At 32.4% G+C, this 21014-nt stretch overlaps 2 protein-coding genes across 2 annotated transcripts; one reads left to right on the forward strand and one right to left on the reverse strand.

The window, feature by feature from the left end:
• Nucleotides 1-119: 119 nt before the first annotated feature.
• On the reverse strand, nucleotides 120-4097 carry LOC126660173 (CDP-diacylglycerol--glycerol-3-phosphate 3-phosphatidyltransferase 2-like). Its single transcript, XM_050353521.2, has 7 exons — nucleotides 3460-4097; nucleotides 1982-2079; nucleotides 1822-1872; nucleotides 1601-1714; nucleotides 1389-1445; nucleotides 1158-1243; nucleotides 120-680 (listed from the first exon to the last, which is right to left on the reverse strand). Exons 1-7 carry the CDS (start codon nucleotides 4028-4030, stop codon nucleotides 560-562), a joined length of 1098 nt encoding a protein of 365 aa, XP_050209478.1. The 5' UTR covers nucleotides 4031-4097; the 3' UTR covers nucleotides 120-559.
• Nucleotides 4098-12342: 8245 nt separating this feature from the next.
• Nucleotides 12343-20823, forward strand: LOC126662018 (uncharacterized). The gene is made up of 18 exons (XM_050355904.2): nucleotides 12343-12641; nucleotides 12908-12977; nucleotides 13876-14478; nucleotides 14579-14752; nucleotides 14851-14964; nucleotides 15059-15117; nucleotides 15272-15338; nucleotides 15514-15565; nucleotides 15646-15738; nucleotides 15885-15968; nucleotides 16084-16487; nucleotides 16778-16839; nucleotides 17811-17880; nucleotides 18807-18887; nucleotides 18983-19084; nucleotides 19566-19690; nucleotides 20086-20200; nucleotides 20372-20823. Exons 1-18 carry the CDS (start codon nucleotides 12556-12558, stop codon nucleotides 20534-20536), a joined length of 2526 nt encoding a protein of 841 aa, XP_050211861.1. The 5' UTR covers nucleotides 12343-12555; the 3' UTR covers nucleotides 20537-20823.
• Nucleotides 20824-21014: the final 191 nt, after the last annotated feature.

The following is a 21014-nucleotide window of genomic DNA, read 5'->3' on the forward strand; positions in this document are numbered from 1 at the left end:
AGTCCTGAACTTTTCTAATTTAAACACCAAAACCTAACAAAAATGACATAGGGAAAATGACAGAGGTCTTACGGCATGAGCCTCTTGACCTCAAGAATGAAAATACAAAAGTTTCAACATCTTGTAAAAGCTTATAACTGCAAAATATTAAAGTTTAATTCTTTATTTTGTGTACATATTTGACTAAATAATGATATTTTCTGTACCTCCATCAGTAACTAAATCACTAATAATACATGTAGCTGTAAAATATGCCCTATAAGACCATTGGCTCTTACTAAAAAAATTGGAAAGGGAGACTTTTTGTCCGGTCAGCTACATGCTAACATAATCAAATTGGCCCGGCCAGGCCTGATATATAGCCTCCGCCAATATAAATTCTGGCTACAAGAAACCTAAATATGTGGATTTCTCCGATTAGAGAACAGCTTCCGAAACCATCTCAACCTCTCTTCTACGAGAATAGTCGCCAAACAGGAAATCTGTGAAGCAAAATGGCCCTACACCGACGCATCCTTATCCTTGGCATGGAGAAAATGCACCCAGCGAGTCGAGCACTCTACTTAAGCAACACTCTCCATATCTTACTCATATATACAGCTAATGACCATACAGAAAGTCCTGCTGAGATATAAAGCAATGCAACACCAGAAGCAACAAAAATTTGTGGCCCTCCGAGACTGCACACCAGAGAAAAGACAGAAACAAGAAACCTTCAGATATTTCAGCCGAATGATTGAAATACATTTCTTTTCAGGCATCATTCTAAAATTGACAATAGATCAAGGTAGATAGATGAACAGTACGAACAAGTATTGGTCCAGCAATCACCAACCAAAAGTCCAGCAATTTTATTCGCGGATCATTGTACTGGTTACCATCAATTTCTTTGAAAAGCTATCTCGTGCCATTTTAAAAGACTTAGCCACTTCATTATGTGGAACAAACATTTTGAATAAGATTTTCAACAATGTTTGTATCCATTGGATTGAACAGTTATGTTGATTCAGGCAAGATATTCTATTGGTGATTTCATTTTTGGTGTGAAACACGTGAGTAGTTATGTTGATTCAGGCAAAGAACCCATTACATCCTTCTCAAACTGACACCAGATCAAGATGGAGAGATTATTAGTGTGAACAGAAATTGGTCCTGACCTGCTGTCTCTGGCAGCTAAGAGGATGATTAGCGCAATCATCTGCGTCGCAGTTTTCCACTTCCCTAAGTTATTTACAGCAACAGCCTGCAAAACATAGCTTCAAGGTGAATGGCCACAAATAAAGAAGAACATTTACTACGAGAAATTTTCAACTGAACAAACTGACAAATTTTGGAAACGTAAGGAAGAGGAAAGGAGGGTTAAAGATAATAGGCGATAGCAAAGAAACCTCTAATAGTTTAGTATTCTGTGATGCAGCCCATTCTCTAACTGCCGACATGGTTATCTACAAACAGATCCGAAACAGGTTTGTCAGACCAAATAATTTACCTAAAAAACCCAAACTAAAATAAAACACGTGGTCTAAAGTGCAAAAATAAATAAAATCCAGTAGGCAAAGCTGCACAAACGGAACCCTATAATATCAAGTTGCAGTATTACCTCCCGACCAATTATAGCAATTGCAGGTATAGTGAGTAGCCATGGCACTTGTCCGAAGATTGCAACTTCCAAAGGTTTGGTACACAACAAGACCAAGGTAGCAGCAACCATAAGCTATTTAGAGCCCGCATGACAATCAAATAAGTCTTGGATCATTCAAAAAGAAACCATGCATAAAATTAAACCAAGACTGGCCAAAAACAAATAAAAGAAACACATACTTTATCAGCCACTGGATCCAAAAATGCACCAAAAGCAGAGCCTAGCCTCATCTGAAACACATGTAGGCAATTACTTTAGTAATCATGATATTCAACCTAAAAGTTAAAAACTTCTCGACCAAATATACACTTTATTTTACTACTTATACAAAGGTCGTACCTTTCGAGCAAGGTATCCATCGAGCCAATCAGTTATTGCTGCAACAATAAAGATACTTGTTGTAGCAGTTCTCCCCCACCAACTATCCAGATAAAAAGCTAAAGAGCAGAATAATTGTGTGTTAGTCGAATTAAATGCTAGCCATAGTTGTTAAAGGCTCTATCTATGTTAAAAAGACTGATATAACTGTAACAGACATATAAAGTATAAACACATATAAAATAAGTATCCTCAAAATAAAATGTATGCTTCTAACAAAATAACAAGTCCAAAAAAGCTTTAGCCTACCACTAGTTGCAACCTGAAACCATCTATTAGTTTTTCTTTTCTGCTTTTTACTCTATGTCTGTCAAAGACTGCGCCTCACAACCAGAAAGACAAACATCAAAATCGGACGAGTCATTTGATTATGTTCTTTAAACATCTCATCTTCAGACTGCTGCTCCTTAACAGTTTATTTTCATTTAGCTAGTCTAGAGCTTGAGTTCCCTACCATTGCTTCAAATTTTACATCAAGTGCTAACTCTTGCACTCTGAATCTTTTGCAGTAACTAGATTCAAAGTACAAGAGTGTAAGAGTCAGCGCGTTTTTGCAGGAATACATGATTCAGTTTTTAGTAATTGAATAATATGGTTTCTATTTTGTTCTGACTTCGAATTTCTGTTTTGATTTTTCAGTATTAGTCAGCATGTTTCTACTCTATTTTTTCAAGGGTCCAAAGCCCAATAGTATAGCACATACAAAAAAATAGGATTTCTTTAACTTTTATAGTTGCAACAATAAAGAATTTTCCCCTCTTGTCTTAGGTGTTTATGCCTCGGGCACCTTTTACAACTACGATGCCAGCCCAGAGCAACCTAAGAATTAACAGCTATTGGGTTCTTCAAATCAGAAGATTCTCAGATCAAGAATTCTAGAGTAATTCTTCCCACATATGCAATAGAAGTCACTCAATAAATCATGTTCTAAGATTCCGCTTCCAAAATTCTAATACGTAAATAAACATGATTTTCTTATTCCAAGAACCACATTCTACTTTCCTATTTTATCCTCATTTATAAGATTGACAATATCCTTAAAGGAAATGCAGCTACAACCTAAACGCAAAACCTGAGAAAATTAAAAGATTTAAGCATGTCATGTCTCGAGATAAACTAATTAATCAATTTTCTTTATATATATTCCGAAAGTCAAAAAATTCAAGAAACGAATTGAAATTCTATCTAGTCAATTCTCTCATATCTAGAAAAAGTCTTAGTTACAGAAATTCAATTCTTCAACTAAATTAATATAAAAAAACTAGGTATCATAGAAAACAAATATTAAAACAAAATCAATTCACAACAGAATTAGACATGATTAAGCAAGAATTCAATTAAACTCACAAAGAAAAATTTTAATTATTCTAAATAATATACAAAATATATCCAAATAAAACAAAACAAATCCCTAAATCAAACCGGAAATCGGAACTTACTGCAAATTAGAAGCGGCACGGCGGCGACCCGACCTAGGGTTAGAATAGTAGGCAATGTAAGAAATTTAGAGGAAGAATCTTGTTTATGAGGTGGACATTTTTGCCCATTTAAATGACTATTGTTATTATTTTTATCATTATCGTTGCTCTGGTACCAATCAGCGTCATGAATCTTGTTCTCGGAGCCCATATCGGCAACAAGACCCGACCCGGAGGAAGGCGAATCGGATCCGGATAATTTATCAGAGGAAGAAAATGATGACGACGAAGAAGAATTAGAAGAGAAACGGTTATGGCCACGAAAAGAAAAAAACCCTAAAAATAATAAATTGGGAGTGGTGGGTTTGCTATTATAAGAGAGGTGTGCGCAGGGTGTTATCGTGCGCCAATTAGTTGTTATTGTAGCGTTGCTATTTTTGGAGGATTTTTGTACTAATGAGAGTGAAGTGGGAGTGTTGGAGGCGGCGGTGGTTGTTACGGCGGAGGTGGTGGTGGTGATTGGGCGGGCCCAGTTGTAGGGTTTGGTGCCGTAGAATGAAGCTGCTGTAGTAGTTAGCTTGAGGACTGCCATGGAAGTGAAAGTTGTTGAGTTGTAATTAAATTTGATTTGTTTAAGGATTTGGTTCAATTGGTAATTTTGGTTGTGAACAGTCACTATTTTTCTTTTTCTTTTTTGAAGAATCACATTTTCTTTTTGGTTGAATTCTATTTTAATTTTTAATTTTTTGATAATGTTGAATCCGAATTTTAGTAGCTACTACTTGATAAGATTTTTTTACAAAAACTTAATTTTTTTTTAAAGCCTTCAAATTTTTGTTCCTTTTTTATTCTACCATGACATTTGAAAAAACATCGATTTTACTCGATTTTGCATATTCAGTTTTCAATTATGTTCTAAAATATTATAACAATCTTTTTTTTAAAAAAAATTCAAATGAATTTTTTGTATTTAAAATATATTTTAAATAATTTGCAATGTTACATTTAACACAAAAAATCATTATTCTCCATAAATTTAAATAATAATTAATAAAAAATTTAATTTTAATTTCAAATTTTAATATAAATTTAACTAAATATAAATAAATATAATATGTATTTATTATATATTAAGATTTGAAAAAATTCCTCTGAATTTCTCTTTGATGGAATATTTGTAAAAATTCTTATTATGAACTTTTGGTTTAGCTGCTTACACAACGTGATCGTCCCTGTTTCAAGATGGTTGAACCATCGTTGCTGGTGTCACTAAGAGTGGTGGAGAATGTTTTACACATGATAGCGTTAGAGACGTCCAGGAGGATCATTTTATTGTAAAATGTAGCCATGTGGCTTTTCGGGACATCGTGTTCCATCGAAATTGTTGAGGTTGGGAATTTTGAATATGGTAGCTTCTCTAATAGGATACTTGCTGTTGGGGGTGATTTTCCTCGGGTTAAGCTTCTAGTGTTGATATGTTACGCTATTTTGCTTTCCACTATCGATGCATTGCTTCTACTATTAGTTCTGTTGCAATTTCCGGGCGTCGTAAGAAAAAAGAACAAAAGGATAAACTATTACCCTATTATAGGTTTTTTTAGTATTGTCTTCCTTTTCTTTAGCAATGTTAAACTTTATGCTATTCCATCAACTATTATTAGATTTACATAATTTTAAAAAATATGTAAAACTAAATTTTAATTAATGTAAGATTACCTTTAAAATTAATAAACTAACCAACCCTAAAGTTTCCACAATAACAAGTTTGATTTAATAAATAGCTACAAATATTTATATAATATTAAAATAAATCAACAGCAAAACGGAAAGATTTAGAGAGAAAAAAAAGCAAAAATCTCGAACTCCGCCTCGCTCACCGCCGCCATCCCCTTCATATATTTTTACTTTTTGTCATTTTAAATTATAGACATGCATAACACAACGTCAAACCAACGTTTAAGTTGATTGATACAATAAACCGGTTGATTAGCAAGAAATTTAATTCAAAAACAACAAAAAGTAAACAAACTCAGATTTGTTTTATCAACAAGATCATGATTTTTTTGTATGTCTCCCATTTCTTTATTCATTCAAAAATTGAACGATGAACAAAGATAAAAAGTGAAAAAATGGACATATTATTAGATTTTAAACTCATTCAAACTGAATTGCCTCGCTGCCGCCCTCCATGAGCGGGTCTTGTTTATTTGGGTTTATTTATTTATTATTAGTTTTTGTTAAGTTAGAGTTAAATAAAATAAATCCTTAATTTGATGTTATGTAATTTTTTTATGAGTGGTAAATATATGGTAGGTTATGTCAAAATCATATCGGCAGCTGAAGCACAAATCTTTTCGGTCTTGAATATTTTTATTATAATATAATACGAATTTAAATATTATCAAGATATTTTAAAAGTTTCGTGTATAGTAAAATTTTTAATAAATATTTGACCTTCATAGATTATTAATTTTTTCCAATAGTATCATTAACTTTGAGTAAAAAAGAATGAGATTGGGCAAGAAAGAAAAGAAAAAGTGGTCCATGGTAGATAGACAAACTGCCAAAATAATGGAATATGGCAACAATGATGTTGGCAAAAGTGGGTTTAAAGATCTCAATAAAAGGATTTCTCTTTATTATTTTTTTAGAAACGTGTAAAATAATATCAAAAATAAAGCTCATAAGTAGCTAGATTGACGCTTAAGCATAAAACAATTACGTGTGCCTTATCATTTTTATCCCTTGAAATTTCCAACAATATATTTATAGGATTTTAATATAAGAAATGTGCAATCCTTTTCCTTCTTTTTCTTTTTGTTGCTAGATATCTCGTTCGTACACATTTTCTCTTTATTTTCCAAATTTATAGTGAGTTACAGACAGAGTTCGAAAAGATTAAATGTTTGATGATTCCATCCTACATGATGGAATTGCGAAATTCCTATGATCTCATCAAATCATTGTTTAACCAAATTCCAATCAATACGGATTTTTCTCAAATAACAAATTAAAAAACAAGAAAATGTATTACTCCAAATTATAATTTTATTTAAAAGTACACTCTCGCATCTTAAAATATGTGTAATTCCTTTAATCTCACCAAATAATTGTTTAACCAAATTCTAATAAATACTAAATTCTTCACTAAACGGCAAATTAAAATACAAGAAAAAAAATTACTCCAAATTATAGTTTATTTAAAAATATAGTCTCTCATCCTAAAAGAAATACAAATAATTTTTTTTTAGAAATGATGGCGCTCATATCGATAACTGCAAAAAGTTTGATCACAAACAAAAATAATTTTGATTATTTGTACAAGTATCATTTTGACATATGTAGTAAACCTGAGAGTAATCCGCTCTTTTTGTTTTTTTTTTAAACTAAAATATTTATTTTTGAGGGGTTTCAGCGATATAAAATTAAAAATTAAAAAAAAAGTAGTTCGTTCAAAAAATTAAGGGGGGAAAATGTGAGTTTTTAAAATCTATGGAGATAGTTGTAATTATTCCAAAAATAAGTACTAAAGACATATTTGTTGCATTGCATTGCGTTGCATGCGACCCAAAAGATGTAGAAAAGGTGATCGGTGAGTCCTATAAAAGGCTTAGTTTTAAGCATCCTGGCCATGGTCAATTTTTTTGTCAATTTTTTTTTTTTTTTGATAACTTTGCTTTTGCTGATGTAGTACTACCAATAATTACAATATTCGGACCTACTTCTTTGGGACCATAGCAATTTATCTTTTGTGCATTAAATACTTGTCAACTTAAAAAATATACTATAAATCATATCTTTGGGTGTTTGATATTTAATCTGACGATCGTGCATTGTGTAAATTATGGAGTAGCATTTTTGACATTTGTAATAATGTGATCCTTAATATACATTTTTTATAATTTAATCATGGATTATTAATATAAAATGAATAAATTAACATGACACTCTCACATGGCAAGGACCCAAATTATTATTTATTTATATATTTAATTGATTTTTTTTAATATTTACTCATTAATAAAAGGTAAGAAATAAATTTATTTAATTATTTAATTATTAATTAATATAAAAAAAACTTCAAATATATTTATTTGATTAAATTAAAATTTCAAAGTTATATACTAATTAAAATAAAATAAATAGATAAGCTATATTTTAGATTATATTATTACTAAAGATAAAAGAATTCATTATGATCATCAATAGTACAAATATGTTGATTGCCGACACAATGATAATCAAGTGAGGGATACCATACCATAAATTGTCACATTCCATTGAAATGGATATTATTATATTTTCAACAAATTTTAGCAACATTCTAGTAGTAATACTTATAGTTAGTTAAGTAATGGTTCCATATCATAAATATTAGGGTTATTTGTATAAAAAAAAAGCTTCATCTTTCGTGTTTTTTTGCAATTTATTTAAAATGTGGAACCTCACGTTTCGATCTTTTTATTCCATAATTCAGTGTCGTTTAAGTTTTTTTTTTAAAAACGTCTTCGTTTTACCGTTTTGAATGATTAAAGGACGACATCAGATTAGTCATTTAGCCTGTAAAATGCCATAAAAATAAAAAAATTGAGCTTTTATTGTACCAAAATATAAAAGATTAATATTATTTTGTATTAAATTTTAAATAATATACTTAAACTGTAATAACGCTATGTTGACATTTTATATACAAATTGTGCTTTTAATACATTAATTATGCTCTTTCCATTTTATAAAATACTTTCTATATTCAAATAATTATTTTTATTATTGAGTAAAATGTCTAAAATATATATTATATATCCTTTTAATTTTTGTTAACATGCCAAAATTACCCCCTCCTCCCACCTCCAAATTTCTCCAAATCTTCCATTTTGCAACAAATAAATGAAAAAAGGGTCAACGTGCTCCCTAAACTTGTACCATAGGATCATTAAATTTAATTTATATTTTTTTAAGCAATTAACACCAAAACTCTATTTTTGGATCAGATTATCCCATAATTGTATTTTTAAAACGCATAAAATACAAATCGGAGGTAAGGGATGCGAAAAAGAAATTAGAGAATTCCTTAAATTGTTGCAATAAAATTATCTTAAATCTATTTTTGCAATAAAAATATAAATTATCGAGTAATCTGACCCAAAAATGAAGAGTTTTGAGGTTAGTTGCTAAAAAAATATGCAAAAATGACCATGTGCCATAAGTTCAGGAGGCACATTGACTCTTTTATTTACAAATAAATGGTGTTTTTCCACAAATTGTTATTTATGTTGATTTTTAGTTTTCTTTTTATTTTATCTACTATAAAATGGGATCTCTTTACTCTTTATGGGTCCTAATTTCTTCTTGTTTTATTTCCGGTGCCTTCCGACGTCTTTAGGCGATTTTTGACGTTTTACCCGGCATCTACTCGGCATGTCTCCGTCTTTTCCGCCGCCTCCTTAGCGTCTTTCTCAGTATCTCCGATGCATTTCAGCAAGTTGGAATTTCTTTTTATAAATTTGTACGGTTACAATTTTTTTAGTCTTTATATTTGTTAGATCTATAGTTTATTATTGTAATACTTTAAGATCTGTAATTTTATGCTCATATAGCTAGATCTGTTATTAGATTCAGGTACATTTGAGTTTTTCTGGGTTTTATAGTAGGTAAAAAACTCTTAAAATATTTGTTATAATTTCTAGCTCATATATCATGACTAGAAGTGAGATTCTTTATAATCGATTTATTTCATCTAATTAAATTTTCTTTCGAAGAAAAAAAAATTGAAACTCCAATTAGATGATGAACACGAGTCTTATTGATTGAGGTTTGGACATTTACAAACAAAAAAGAAACACATCTACTCTAATTTGTGATTTTGCTTGAAGCATTATGACAAACCTACTTAGCAAAGTGAGGCAATCCTTTTCAATGCTTTAAGGAATTGCTTTGTTTATAAATAGTTTTATGTCCATTTTAATATTAACTAACCATTAGCATTAAAAATAAAAATAAAAATAAAAATTATCATTCTAAATTTTAGTGATTACCAAGAAAATTATTTGTATTAAAAAGGTGAAATTATTATAAAATTTTCTATTATTAAAGAAAAAAAGAAAATTGCAACCTCACATCCATCAAAAATAGATTGATCTAAAGTGAAAGAAAAACATGTAAAAAACCATGATATAAAAAAGAGCAAAGGATCGATTCGATTCTCGAATTTGTGTTGCAAGATTAAATAAATTATTTTTAATTTTTTTAGTCAATTAAAATCTCAAACTTTCTTAATTTAGGTCAAGTAATTTTTAGTCTGTATACTTTAAACGCTTGACTTATTCACCATATAATATAAATTTTAAAATCTAATTTACTAAGTTGAGAGATAATTTTTTTAAACTTAGATGATCAATTTTTCAAAGAAAAATAAAAATGAAAAAGTAGTGGATCTCACCTTCAAAGTAAGCGCTGCACCTAAGAAGCACGGAAACTTTGACAAAATTGTGTTTCCCGTTTCAGAAACGTTTCGGAAACCGGAAACTTTAGGACACCCGTACGAAACGTTTCGGGCCGTTTCTGTAAATAATAAAAATTAAAATTTGTAAAAAAATTTAAAATGATTATCCACAAATAAAAAAATCTAATACATTCGCATTGCCCACAATACATCAAATATACTTATTTGTGTTGAATTATATTATATTTTTTATATATTTATAAAATTTTAAATATTTAGTATATTAAAATGAATTATTTTGTTAATTATCATAAATATTTAAATAATATTTTTATAAATATATCCCTACATTTTTGTTATTTACACGTTTCCCCCACGTTTCGTGTCCTTCATTTTGAAAAACTTTCGTTTCCCCGTGTCCGTTTCGTATCGTTTCCGTTTTCCGTTTCCGTTTCCGTGCTACCTAGGCAAGCACTGATTACTGTGAACGCAAGCACAAATAATTGCCAGATGCTTAGATCTATCAAACAGCAAATCAAGAAAATTATGAAAAAAGACAAAACCCATCTAAACATGGGAGAAAGTACAAAAATAGTCCTAAATTGTTTACTTTACGACAAGTAAGACCCTCGTAATTTCTTTTAGCACAAATACGACATAAAAGTTTATAAAATTGATGATTTTGAACAAATCATGTACTTTAACTGCCCCTTAAGTGATACTGAGATATCAACAGTGTAGTCCAAGCATTTCTTTGGTCAATGAAAAATAAACTAATATAGAGACGATCTTTAGAGATTGCAACACACTCTCAGGTTCAGTTTGAGTTCCATTCAAATTATAGTATAAAGAATCCCAATCAAATTAAACTAATAAATGCTCAAAATACATCAATAATGGGTCTTTATATATAATTTAAATGGAGCTCAAACTTTTAATGATGTATTTTTGAGTACTTTTTAATTTAATTTGATTGGAATTTTAATATAAAATAATTAACATTATTAATATACAAATTATTTTACCTTTTAGTTATTTTTTTGTTTGCCCATCCGGTTTTTATGGTCTCGTTCTGACTAATCTGAATCCGACCCGCGTCGCGCACCTAGCATGGCGGGTGAGTCTGCCTGTGAGAATTTTCTACATTCACAAGCCTCGAAATCGAAACCTTATTTAAGCGATAGCAAACCGCTTACTGCTTGGACCAACCCCGTTGATTTTTACCTTTTAGTTATTGTTATTGAAGGCTTATTGTTTTTTAAACTTGGTAAATATACATACTATTAATTTACTATTGTAGTGATTATGAAGGTCAAACTAGTATAGTATCAGATCTAATATTAATTTATGATTGATACATGTATTCAAGTTACATTATTTGGTGATAGGCGTTATTATAAATTTGGATTTATCCACTATAACCTTTCTCCATGCCCTTTATCTACAGGTTTCACCTTCCATTGATTTCATGAATAAAAAAGGGTAAAGGAGTTCCCACACTAAGGTGTAAAAGCACTCTTTTTGAAGACTTAATATCAATTTTGTTATTTTTTAAAAGTCGGACCGCACCGGCCAGTTTAACTTATTTGACTGTAAACCGATGATACGTCTGGGTTGATTTCTCTCAAAAATTAATATTACAATTTAAATTCAATCACTTTAAACTGAAAAAAATATACAAATTAGTTAAACTAAATTAATCATTAAGCGATGGCTAGTCTTGGCATTTCTTAAAAATTAGTATGGTAATCCTGCCGATTTGAACTCTAAAAATTGAGCAGCTTTTATTAATTTAGTTATAATTTATTTATTTTTAAACTACAGAAAATCAGAAATAAAATCTATATATTATTTTTATTATTTAAGACTCTTATGTAAAATATATATACACATATGACATTACTATATATATTATTTATTTTATTCAAACGGTTTAATCTATGATTAAAATAGATTGAAGTGCGGACCATGGCTACACCGATTCACCTGTCGATTCGATAAGCATGAGAGTAGAAATTGCACCTCAACAAAACACTAGGGATTCAATTTAGACGAAATACATTTTTAGATCTTGTACCATCATACTTTTTCATATTAATCCCTTTTATTTTTATTTATTACAACCGAGATCCTGTACTTTTAATTTTATAGACACTAAACTCATCTACGAAAGTATGTCACATGCACCGTTAGTAATATCGAGATAAAAATTATAGTATGTTTTTTCACGTAGTCTTTTTGTATTGAATCAGTATGTTTTTATCTTTGTAGAGAAATAAATTCAAAATATAAAATTGTAATGTAAAAGGTATTCAATTTTTAGAAAGTGTAATGGTATTAGTAGGGGGATGTAAATATACTTTTTGCCAAAAATTGATCCTCCTCCCTAAATTCAATAGAGCTTGATTTAATTGGTGTGCTAAAAAAATACTACAGTATTATGAAACTCCGTGCTAAGAAATCAGTAATGAGTAATCACACACTAATACTCTAACCCCACATCTAAAACTAATCATGTGACGCTAATCTCGCTCCTCCCTCACCTTCTCTCTCTACACTCATTTTTTTCTCTCTGCTAATTCAGTTGCAGAGAGAAAATCAAGCCAAAAATCTCTCTAAATTTGAGCATCAATTCGCACCAATCAAATCAGTCCACCTGCACACTGCTCTTTCAAATGAAGTCGCTGTCTCTGTCGCTGTCTCAGACCAAGGTCTCGACGAGTCAGCCCGGTAATCCTCTCGTCGCCTTTGAGCACAAGAGGTATTGCCACGTGTTCACATTTGTGTTTTTTCTCTGATTTGATCTATCTGATCGTTATCATTTTTACTCATAATTCTTCGTTTTTGTTGCAAATTGATTGATCTGTTAGTGATTTTGATTAGTGTGCAATGTGTAAATGTGGCGGTATTTTTAGTGAATTTGAGTTGAAAATTGTTGACTTATTGTGCTCCGCATTCTTTGTTATTCACATCTGAATTTTGGTTTTAGATTTTAAAGTTTAATGCGTATTGATTGGTGATGAACAGGGATGCGTATGGATTTGCAGTTAGACCGCAGCATTTACACAGATACAGAGAATATGCTAATATTTACAAGGTTTTTTTTTTTTTTTTATTTTGTTCTATATAGTTGTTTGATTAGTTGCTTATTAAGTTGATTTGATGCCCTGTTTAGTTGCTAAATAAGTTTTCTTAAGCCTAATGTTTTGGTTTTGTCATTAACCCTTGAACAAGAGGAAGCTAGGTAGCACCGACATGGACACCGTGAAACGGTGTTATTTTAAAATTTTCTACGTGTTCAAAACGTCAATTTCTGAAACAGGACATGTTAATCGAATGAAGTGTCTGAGAGAAGAAGTGAAAATGAAGCTATTTATTTTGTCAGTATATGTTGGAAATGAAGTGAACAATGGAAATCGATGCGAGTGCAATTCCGAACTATAATTTTGAGAAAACCGAGTTAAATTGAGCTGAATCTGAAAAACTTATATGCAAATATTGTTGTTAGTTTCACTTTATTTTAAACCATTTTTAAATGTAAGAATATCCTAAGAAGTTGGATTATGTGTACCAAGAATGGGATTCCATTCCCATTTCCAAAGTATATTACAGCTACGAGTGGATATCTTTACCATGAGAGATTCTTACCTAGACATGATCCATAAAAAATGTATGGATCTAACCGAGTAAATGTTTGTAAAATGAAAAGGGAGGAGAATGTGTTAGATTTTCTAACATTTGGCCGGTTAGATTTAGGCATCTTTTATGGGTCAGGTCTCGGTCATAAATTTTCTTTTATCATGAAAAAGAAGGAGAAATGAAATTGTTAAATACGATTATCATGTTATCTTGCACTAGTTTTGTTATATCAGAATTCCAAGTAAAAGAGTGTTATGATTTTTTTTTTCAATTTCCTGCAATGAATTTAGTAATATTCAAGAAAGCAACAGTCAATGATGTCATCTTGTGATGTGATTTCTCTTTCCTAATTTTAGGAAGAAGAGGAGGAAAGATCAGAAAGGTGGAAAACTTTCTTGGAACTACAAGCTGAATCTGCTGAATTGCCTATAAATGACTTATCTTTGGAAGAAGACAGCACATTGGATGCTGAAACAACACAGAAGGAGACGAGGAATGGTGTTGAAGCAGAAGATTTAAGCAATGGGGATTCTGGTTCTCATGTTTCGCCTGAAAGTCTTACTGAAGTTGACGAGAAACAGTCCACTGCCAGTAAAAGAATTCATAGGGTGCAAATATGGACTGAGATTAGACCATCGCTTAATCAAATTGAAGAGTTGATGAGCATTCGTATAAAAAAGAAGGGGAATCCACTAAAAGACCAGCTAGATAATAAGAAAGAACTTTCTGTTGAAGATACAAAATTGGCAAAAATTGCCTCAGAAGAGGACTCAGAGGATGAGTTTTATGATGTTGAAAGGTCAGATCCAGTTCAAGACAACTCTTCCAGTGACGGTGTTAGTGTCTCCGGTACAGGTGCTACTGCAGCTGATGGGACCCCTCTTGAATCATTCTTCCCCTGGAAAGAAGAACTGGAGTTTCTTGTTCGTGGTGGTGTGCCGATGGCACTCAGGGGAGAGGTATGCTCTGCTGCACACATTTAATTTCCGACCCCCTAACCTCTTCTCATCAATTTCTTGGCGCTTGAGTTTGACAAGTGATTTAATGTTTTTTTAAAAGCTTTGGCAAGCATTTGTAGGTGTAAAGGCACGCCGGGTGGATAAGTATTACCAGAATTTGCTTGCTTCAGATTTTAATTCAGGACATCATGAAGAACAGTCAGGTACTGACGCTAAGGGTTCAACTACAGACCCTGCTTGTGTACCTGAGAAGTGGAAAGGGCAGATTGAGAAGGTCGTTAGATGCTTGGTCTTTGAATGTTGCTGTGCTTTCTGCTTTCATTCATGTATCATTAGCAACAGAAAATTCTGAATTTATTTGTTTTGTTGCAGGACTTACCTCGGACATTTCCAGGCCATCCTGCATTGGATAATGATGGCCGAAATGCTTTAAGGCGGTTGCTTACAGCTTATGCTCGGCACAACCCCTCTGTTGGTTACTGTCAGGTATTTTAGACCTATAATACTTTCAAGCTTAATGAGGTAGCTATCTTTTGCGTTGAAGACTATTCTTAAGTTTTTGAGTTGAACTCCTATGCAGGCTATGAATTTTTTCGCTGCCTTGTTACTGCTTCTGATGCCTGAGGAAAATGCATTCTGGTAGGTTTGTTGAATATGATTCTTTTACTTTTTTTATTATTTCTTTTTCCTATGGTGCAATTAGTGTACTCTCCTAATTTTAGCACTTTCAGCATTTTAGTTTTAACACTAGATTTTTGTCCATAAAGGCTTCTAAGTTTGGTATAACTTTCAGGGCACTGATGGGAATAATTGATGACTACTTTGATGGCTATTACTCTGAGGAAATGATAGAGTCTCAGGTAATGTCGCAATGCCTCTGTTTTCTAAGACTTTTTTCCTTTCACAGGTTCATTTGTGCCTTCTCCTCTGCTGAAAGGAATGACTACAAAAATTGTTTTTTTCTTTCAATTAAATCCCCTTTGAGGTTGGTCAAAGTTATAATTGGATGTCCGTTTCAATGTTCCACATTATTAGGTTGATCAACTTGTTTTCGAGGAGCTAGTGCGCGAAAGATTTCCTAAATTAGGTTTGTTAAGTTTAAATTAAGTTAACAGATAATGTATCTTTTTTTATGGTTAACATTTGTTGGCTTAACTTATGCTGCAGTGAATCATCTGGATTACCTAGGAGTGCAGGTTGCATGGGTAACAGGACCCTGGTTCCTTTCCATCTTCATGAACATGCTTCCATGGGAAAGTGGTCAGGTTTTATGCTTTTATCATTGCATAATAATGTTTCTCATGTATCATCATCTGCTTCTAATTTTTTTGCATCTCATAATATGGCATTGTGCCCTGTCTGGCTGCAAGCTTGTGCATAATCTGACAGCTTCTTCTTTTACCCAGTTCTTCGACTGTGGGATGTGCTTCTTTTTGAAGGAAACCGTGTCATGCTGTTTAAGACTGCACTTGCTTTGATGGAATTATATGGTACTTGGGTAAACAGTGTTGGAACTTTCATCATTAGTGTGGTATTATGTTTTGTCTAGTCTTCATGTTAGGTGCTTTTATTTGTGAAACTTAACCGAGTTAAGTACATTTCTAGGCCCTGCATTGGTCACTACCAAGGATGCTGGAGATGCAGTCACTTTGCTACAGTCTCTAGCTGGCTCAACATTTGATAGCAGTCAACTTGTATTAACAGCTTGTATGGGTTATCAAAATGTAGATGAAATTAGATTACAGGAGTTGAGAAATAAGCATCGGCCTGCGGTTATAGATACAATCGAGGAAAGAACAAAAGGGCTTCAAGCTTGGAGAGATTCACACGGTCTAGCATCAAAGCTGTATAACTTTAAGCATGACCCCAAGTCAATGCTGATAGAGGCAAATAAGCAGAAAAGTGGTGACTTATCTCGTTCAGGGTCTGGATCCACTAATGCAGATGAAGTTCTTGTAAGCTTGACAGGGGACATGGAGATAGATTCTGTTCCAGATCTTCAAGATCAGGTTGCTTATCCTTTTTTTTTTTCTCTCTTCTTCCAAGTATACTTGTATGTGGCACCCAAGGTTGCAGATATTCACTGCTACTACTTTGTCATATGTTAATGTCATGCACATGATCTATTGTAAATCGGGAATGCATAAATATTGTTTACTCTGTTCTTTCCCATACTCTACATTTTCCAGTTTTATTAAATTTATAACTCCCGCCACATATTTTGTTTCTCTTTTCTTGCTATCTTTTAAATTTCCAGAATCTCATTCTCTGTCTTTTTCTACACTTCTAATACATACAGGTGGTTTGGTTGAAGGTTGAGCTATGCAAGTTGCTAGAGGAGAAAAGATCTGCTGTACTCAGGTTGGTATTGTTGCCATGATGTTCAGTTTTTTTCACCAAGTTGTTTCCAGTCATTAGAAAAGTTTTAAAATTACTCTTCTTTAAGGTAATCATTTCCTTTTACTTAATTATAAATCTAAATTTTGAAAGTGCTGATAAGTTTAGATGTTGTTGTTGTCATTTTAGGTAAAAATAATATTTCACGGTGATGCCAAATACCAGAAAACATTCTTGAAGTAATTTTTCATATCTTTATCAAACAACAAAAAACAGGTTATTTTCTCGAAGCAGTCTCCGAGGAAAACATTTTTCACGAACAATTGTTTTTTTCTAATAAACAAACAGAGCCCAATACTTAAATAATGTCAATTCCCCCCTTGATTGTTCATTATTTTGCTGCAAGGATTATCTGGCATTTCTGTTAAAATGTGGGTTTCCCCTCAAAGTTGATTGTTTCGATTGTTTTTTTAATTCTGGGTTTTGTGAGAAAAGAGAAGGAAAAATCTCCGGAAAATGTAGTTTATTCTTAGTCATTTGGGTGTTTTTTCCTAAGTAAAAAGGAGTGCAAGAACGGAGCGTAGTTTCTCCTCTTCGTGCTTTCCAGGTTTAGTGTTTTGCTGGAGCTTCTGATGGTTGATCAACTTATGAGGAAAGAGCCCTTTCATTAAAAAAATAATATGTTCTTAGTAAATGAAATGGAGGGCATAGATTCTCAAGTAAGAATTAAGTTTTAAATTATATGATGGGAATTGTAAATTTGGAAAAGTGGAGGTTCTTGCTTATAAGATAGCTGTTTCTTTTGAAAAGATGAAGGAAATTGTAATTTAAATCTTTCCTTGGTAGTCATATTCTGAAATATTTTCGAATAACTCTTTGTTAGTTGAAAAAGGAAATTGTATAGCTTATAAAGATGCAATTTATAATTTTATGCGAAGCTTTTCCTTTTCCCGCCAATCTAGCATGTTGATATGTTGCTATTATTTAATCGTCAGGGCAGAAGAGTTGGAGACTGCTCTCATGGAGATGGTCAAGCAGGATAATAGGCGGCAATTGAGTGCCAGGGTATATCCAAAATAACTTTATTATTTGTCTTGTTTTTGTTCTTTAAAATGATGTTGCTGCTTCTATAAATGCTTGCGTTGAATCTACTGAGGCCTGTGAGAGTATTGCTGAAAGCTCATGAAGGTGCACATGTTTTTTCCTTTTGGGGGGCGGGAATTCTGAGAGTGTGCAATCTGCATTGAAAAAATTTAGGTACTTGAGCTGTTTAAGGAGGAGGTTACCACAGGTATGTTTTTCGGGGTAAAGATCAAGTAAATTAGTACATTTAGAGGAAGCAATCAGCAGATGGAAAATGACAAAATTTAGAAGAATGTAAGCTTTTAACAATTGTAACCGAGTTCTATTTGGTGACTAGATCTATTTAAATGTGGTTTTTGGTGTTTTTGAGGAGATCGGCTGCGTGCAAACTGCAGAATTTACGAGATTATTGAAAATGAATCATAGAGGTTTAGGCTGGGGAAAAAGCTTATAGGCCTGTAACATTAAGCCATGTTAATGGTGCTCTAAAGTATGACTTCACTGAGAACCAAAATGTGCCATCATAGGTACTGTGGGAACTATATGGAGGCTTAGATTTTTGAAAATGAACTATTGAAGTTCTGGCACAAAAGTGCCCTAGAGTTTAAAATTACCGAGAACCAAAATTTAGCTTTTAGATATTATGAAAAAAAATTATGTTCTTAACTCTATTTATTTTTTCCTTATTTATCTCCAACTGACGTTCAATGTGTTGGTGAATAGTACTTCAGTTAATTGTCTATATATTTGCGTCTATTAGTATATGATGTGGTATTCTCATCTTATCTTCCTTCCTCATTTTGTAGCATTGGTTAATTTTTATAGTTTCCAAGGACTGATGCTGGCAGTATCGCTTGTTCCCTCTATATTAGAAATTGCTTTTGATTCACTAATGTTGTGATCTATAGGTTGAACAGTTAGAGGAAGAAGTTTCTGAGTTGCGGAGGGCCATTTCTGATAAGCAGGAACAAGAAAGCGTCATGCTTCAGGTTATCTTTTTCATTCATAAATTATTGGTCACTTGAGACTGTCTTTTGATAATTTTTGGAAACTGGGAATAAAAAGATACTTGCTACGTATGTAGGTTTTAATGCGAGTAGAGCAAGAGCAAAAGGTGACGGAGGATGCTCGCAGATATGCTGAGCAAGATGCAGCAGCTCAGAGATATGCGGCTCAAGTGCTACAGGTTTATAGTTTGTACTTTCAGTTCTTTTTCCAAATGTTTGCAAATTTTTTGCACATAAAAAGGTTTTAGAGATTCGTTTCCCCTTTCCAATATAGTAAAGAAAGGTTTTAAACTCCTATGGTTATTTAAACAATCAGTCCTTTGCTGCAACATAAATGCCATGAAAGCGCAATTATGGCTGCAGTTTGCATTTTAGGGAGGTGGGATTAACTCCAAGTACCACCTACCTGTAATGTTTGATTTATATGGTGGTGAGCATGCTTTGCGTTATTTTTAAACATTTCATATTTCACTTTACAATTTAGTTGGATTGTTTCCGTCAAGATTAGGATCCGGTCTTGTCCCGTTATGGTATTTTGGAACTATAGCGACACAGCCATAACTTATTTCTCTAGAGTTATGCTCTTTTTTGCATACCGGGTTTTTCACGGATCATTAATTATTTCTCTTGTCTCATTCTTGTTATGCTTTGTGGATGCAGGAAAAGTATGAAGAAGCCCTTGGTTCACTTGCTGAAATGGAGAAAAGAGCGGTAATGGCAGAGTCAATGTTGGAGGCTACTTTACAGTATCAATCAGGACAGCTTAAAACCCAACCTTCACCACGGTGTGTAGTCAATTTGCTAATACAAAAAACATGGCATGCCTCATTTCAGCGGCAAAGAATTAATCTATGGGCATTGTTTTGCCTTGCAACTGGGTCATGTTTTCTCTCTTTCTGATTTTTCTCAACATTATGTTACGAATTTTATAACTCTCTTTTAGCTTTGATCTCTCCGTCTTTTAAAAGTAATTTGCATTGTTGGGGTGCTTATTTATTTGCCATTGGCATCCGTCTAGCAAATGAAAAGATAACTTAGAAAGATGAGGGAGGATCTAGAAAAAAATGCTACTTTTTGGAGTAGTTTAATCTTAATTAAACTATGCTCTATTGACGAGGTTATAATATTTGCCTATTTTAATACACATTATCTAAAAAAATACATTTATTTTCCTGTGTAGGTCATCTCATCCAGACTCTCCACGAGGAAATCATGAGCCTGCACAAGAGATACCCGCTAGAAAGATTGGGTTGCTGTCTCGACCGTTTGGACTTGGTTGGCGTGACCGCAACAAGGTTCATTTCTAGATATCTTAATTTCCAGTAAAATTCTTGAGTACTAGCTTTGTCATATCAATGGCATTTTTCAACTTCAACAGATAGGACTAATTACTATTTTTATATGAAAGTTAGAACTTGATATGATGTTCATTAAACCAAGGCTTATAATTCAAATAAATCGCACAGGCAAAACCTGCAAATGCCGAAGAAGCACACAACGGGAAGTCTTTCAATGAGGTACAGAGTCCTATCCCAGAGCAGAAGGCCAATGAAGTAGAGAGTTTAAGCACCGAGCAGAAGGCCAACGAGGTGCGGAATCCAAGCACTGGTCAGAGGCCTTACGGTAGATAAAGAGTAACGGTTTGCACGTTTAGTTTGATCATATACTATATATAGATGTTGAATTCTCTAGTATCATCGTCGTGGTAGATAGCTTTTCGTGTACTCGTTCAAGTTCAGGAGAGAGTAGACTAGTTTTTTTTTTCATCTGTTATATTTTTTGTCGGACCGCCATTATAGAGCTATATATCCATTTATTGTTTTTGTTCATTGAACAATAATAATAGTATCATAGTGGTGAAGAGAATGTAAGACAGATATGATATTCAAAAAGTGAAGATATTGTATAATCTTTCTTATGCATTGTTATTGTTTAAGTCTTACTAAAAAATTACATCACTGTCGCTATGGTCAAGTTGATTAATTTGTAAGATCATAAAATAAAAATTAGTTTGGATGCTTACTCTTTATTGGTATGAATCTAGTAAAAAATTTATTTAAAACTTCATTTAATAAATATATTTAATTCTGAAAATTTTAAAAATAGAAT

This window comes from Mercurialis annua, linkage group LG8 (assembly GCF_937616625.2).
Source record: "Mercurialis annua linkage group LG8, ddMerAnnu1.2, whole genome shotgun sequence".
In the NCBI taxonomy this organism is placed as follows: Eukaryota; Viridiplantae; Streptophyta; class Magnoliopsida; order Malpighiales; family Euphorbiaceae; genus Mercurialis; species Mercurialis annua.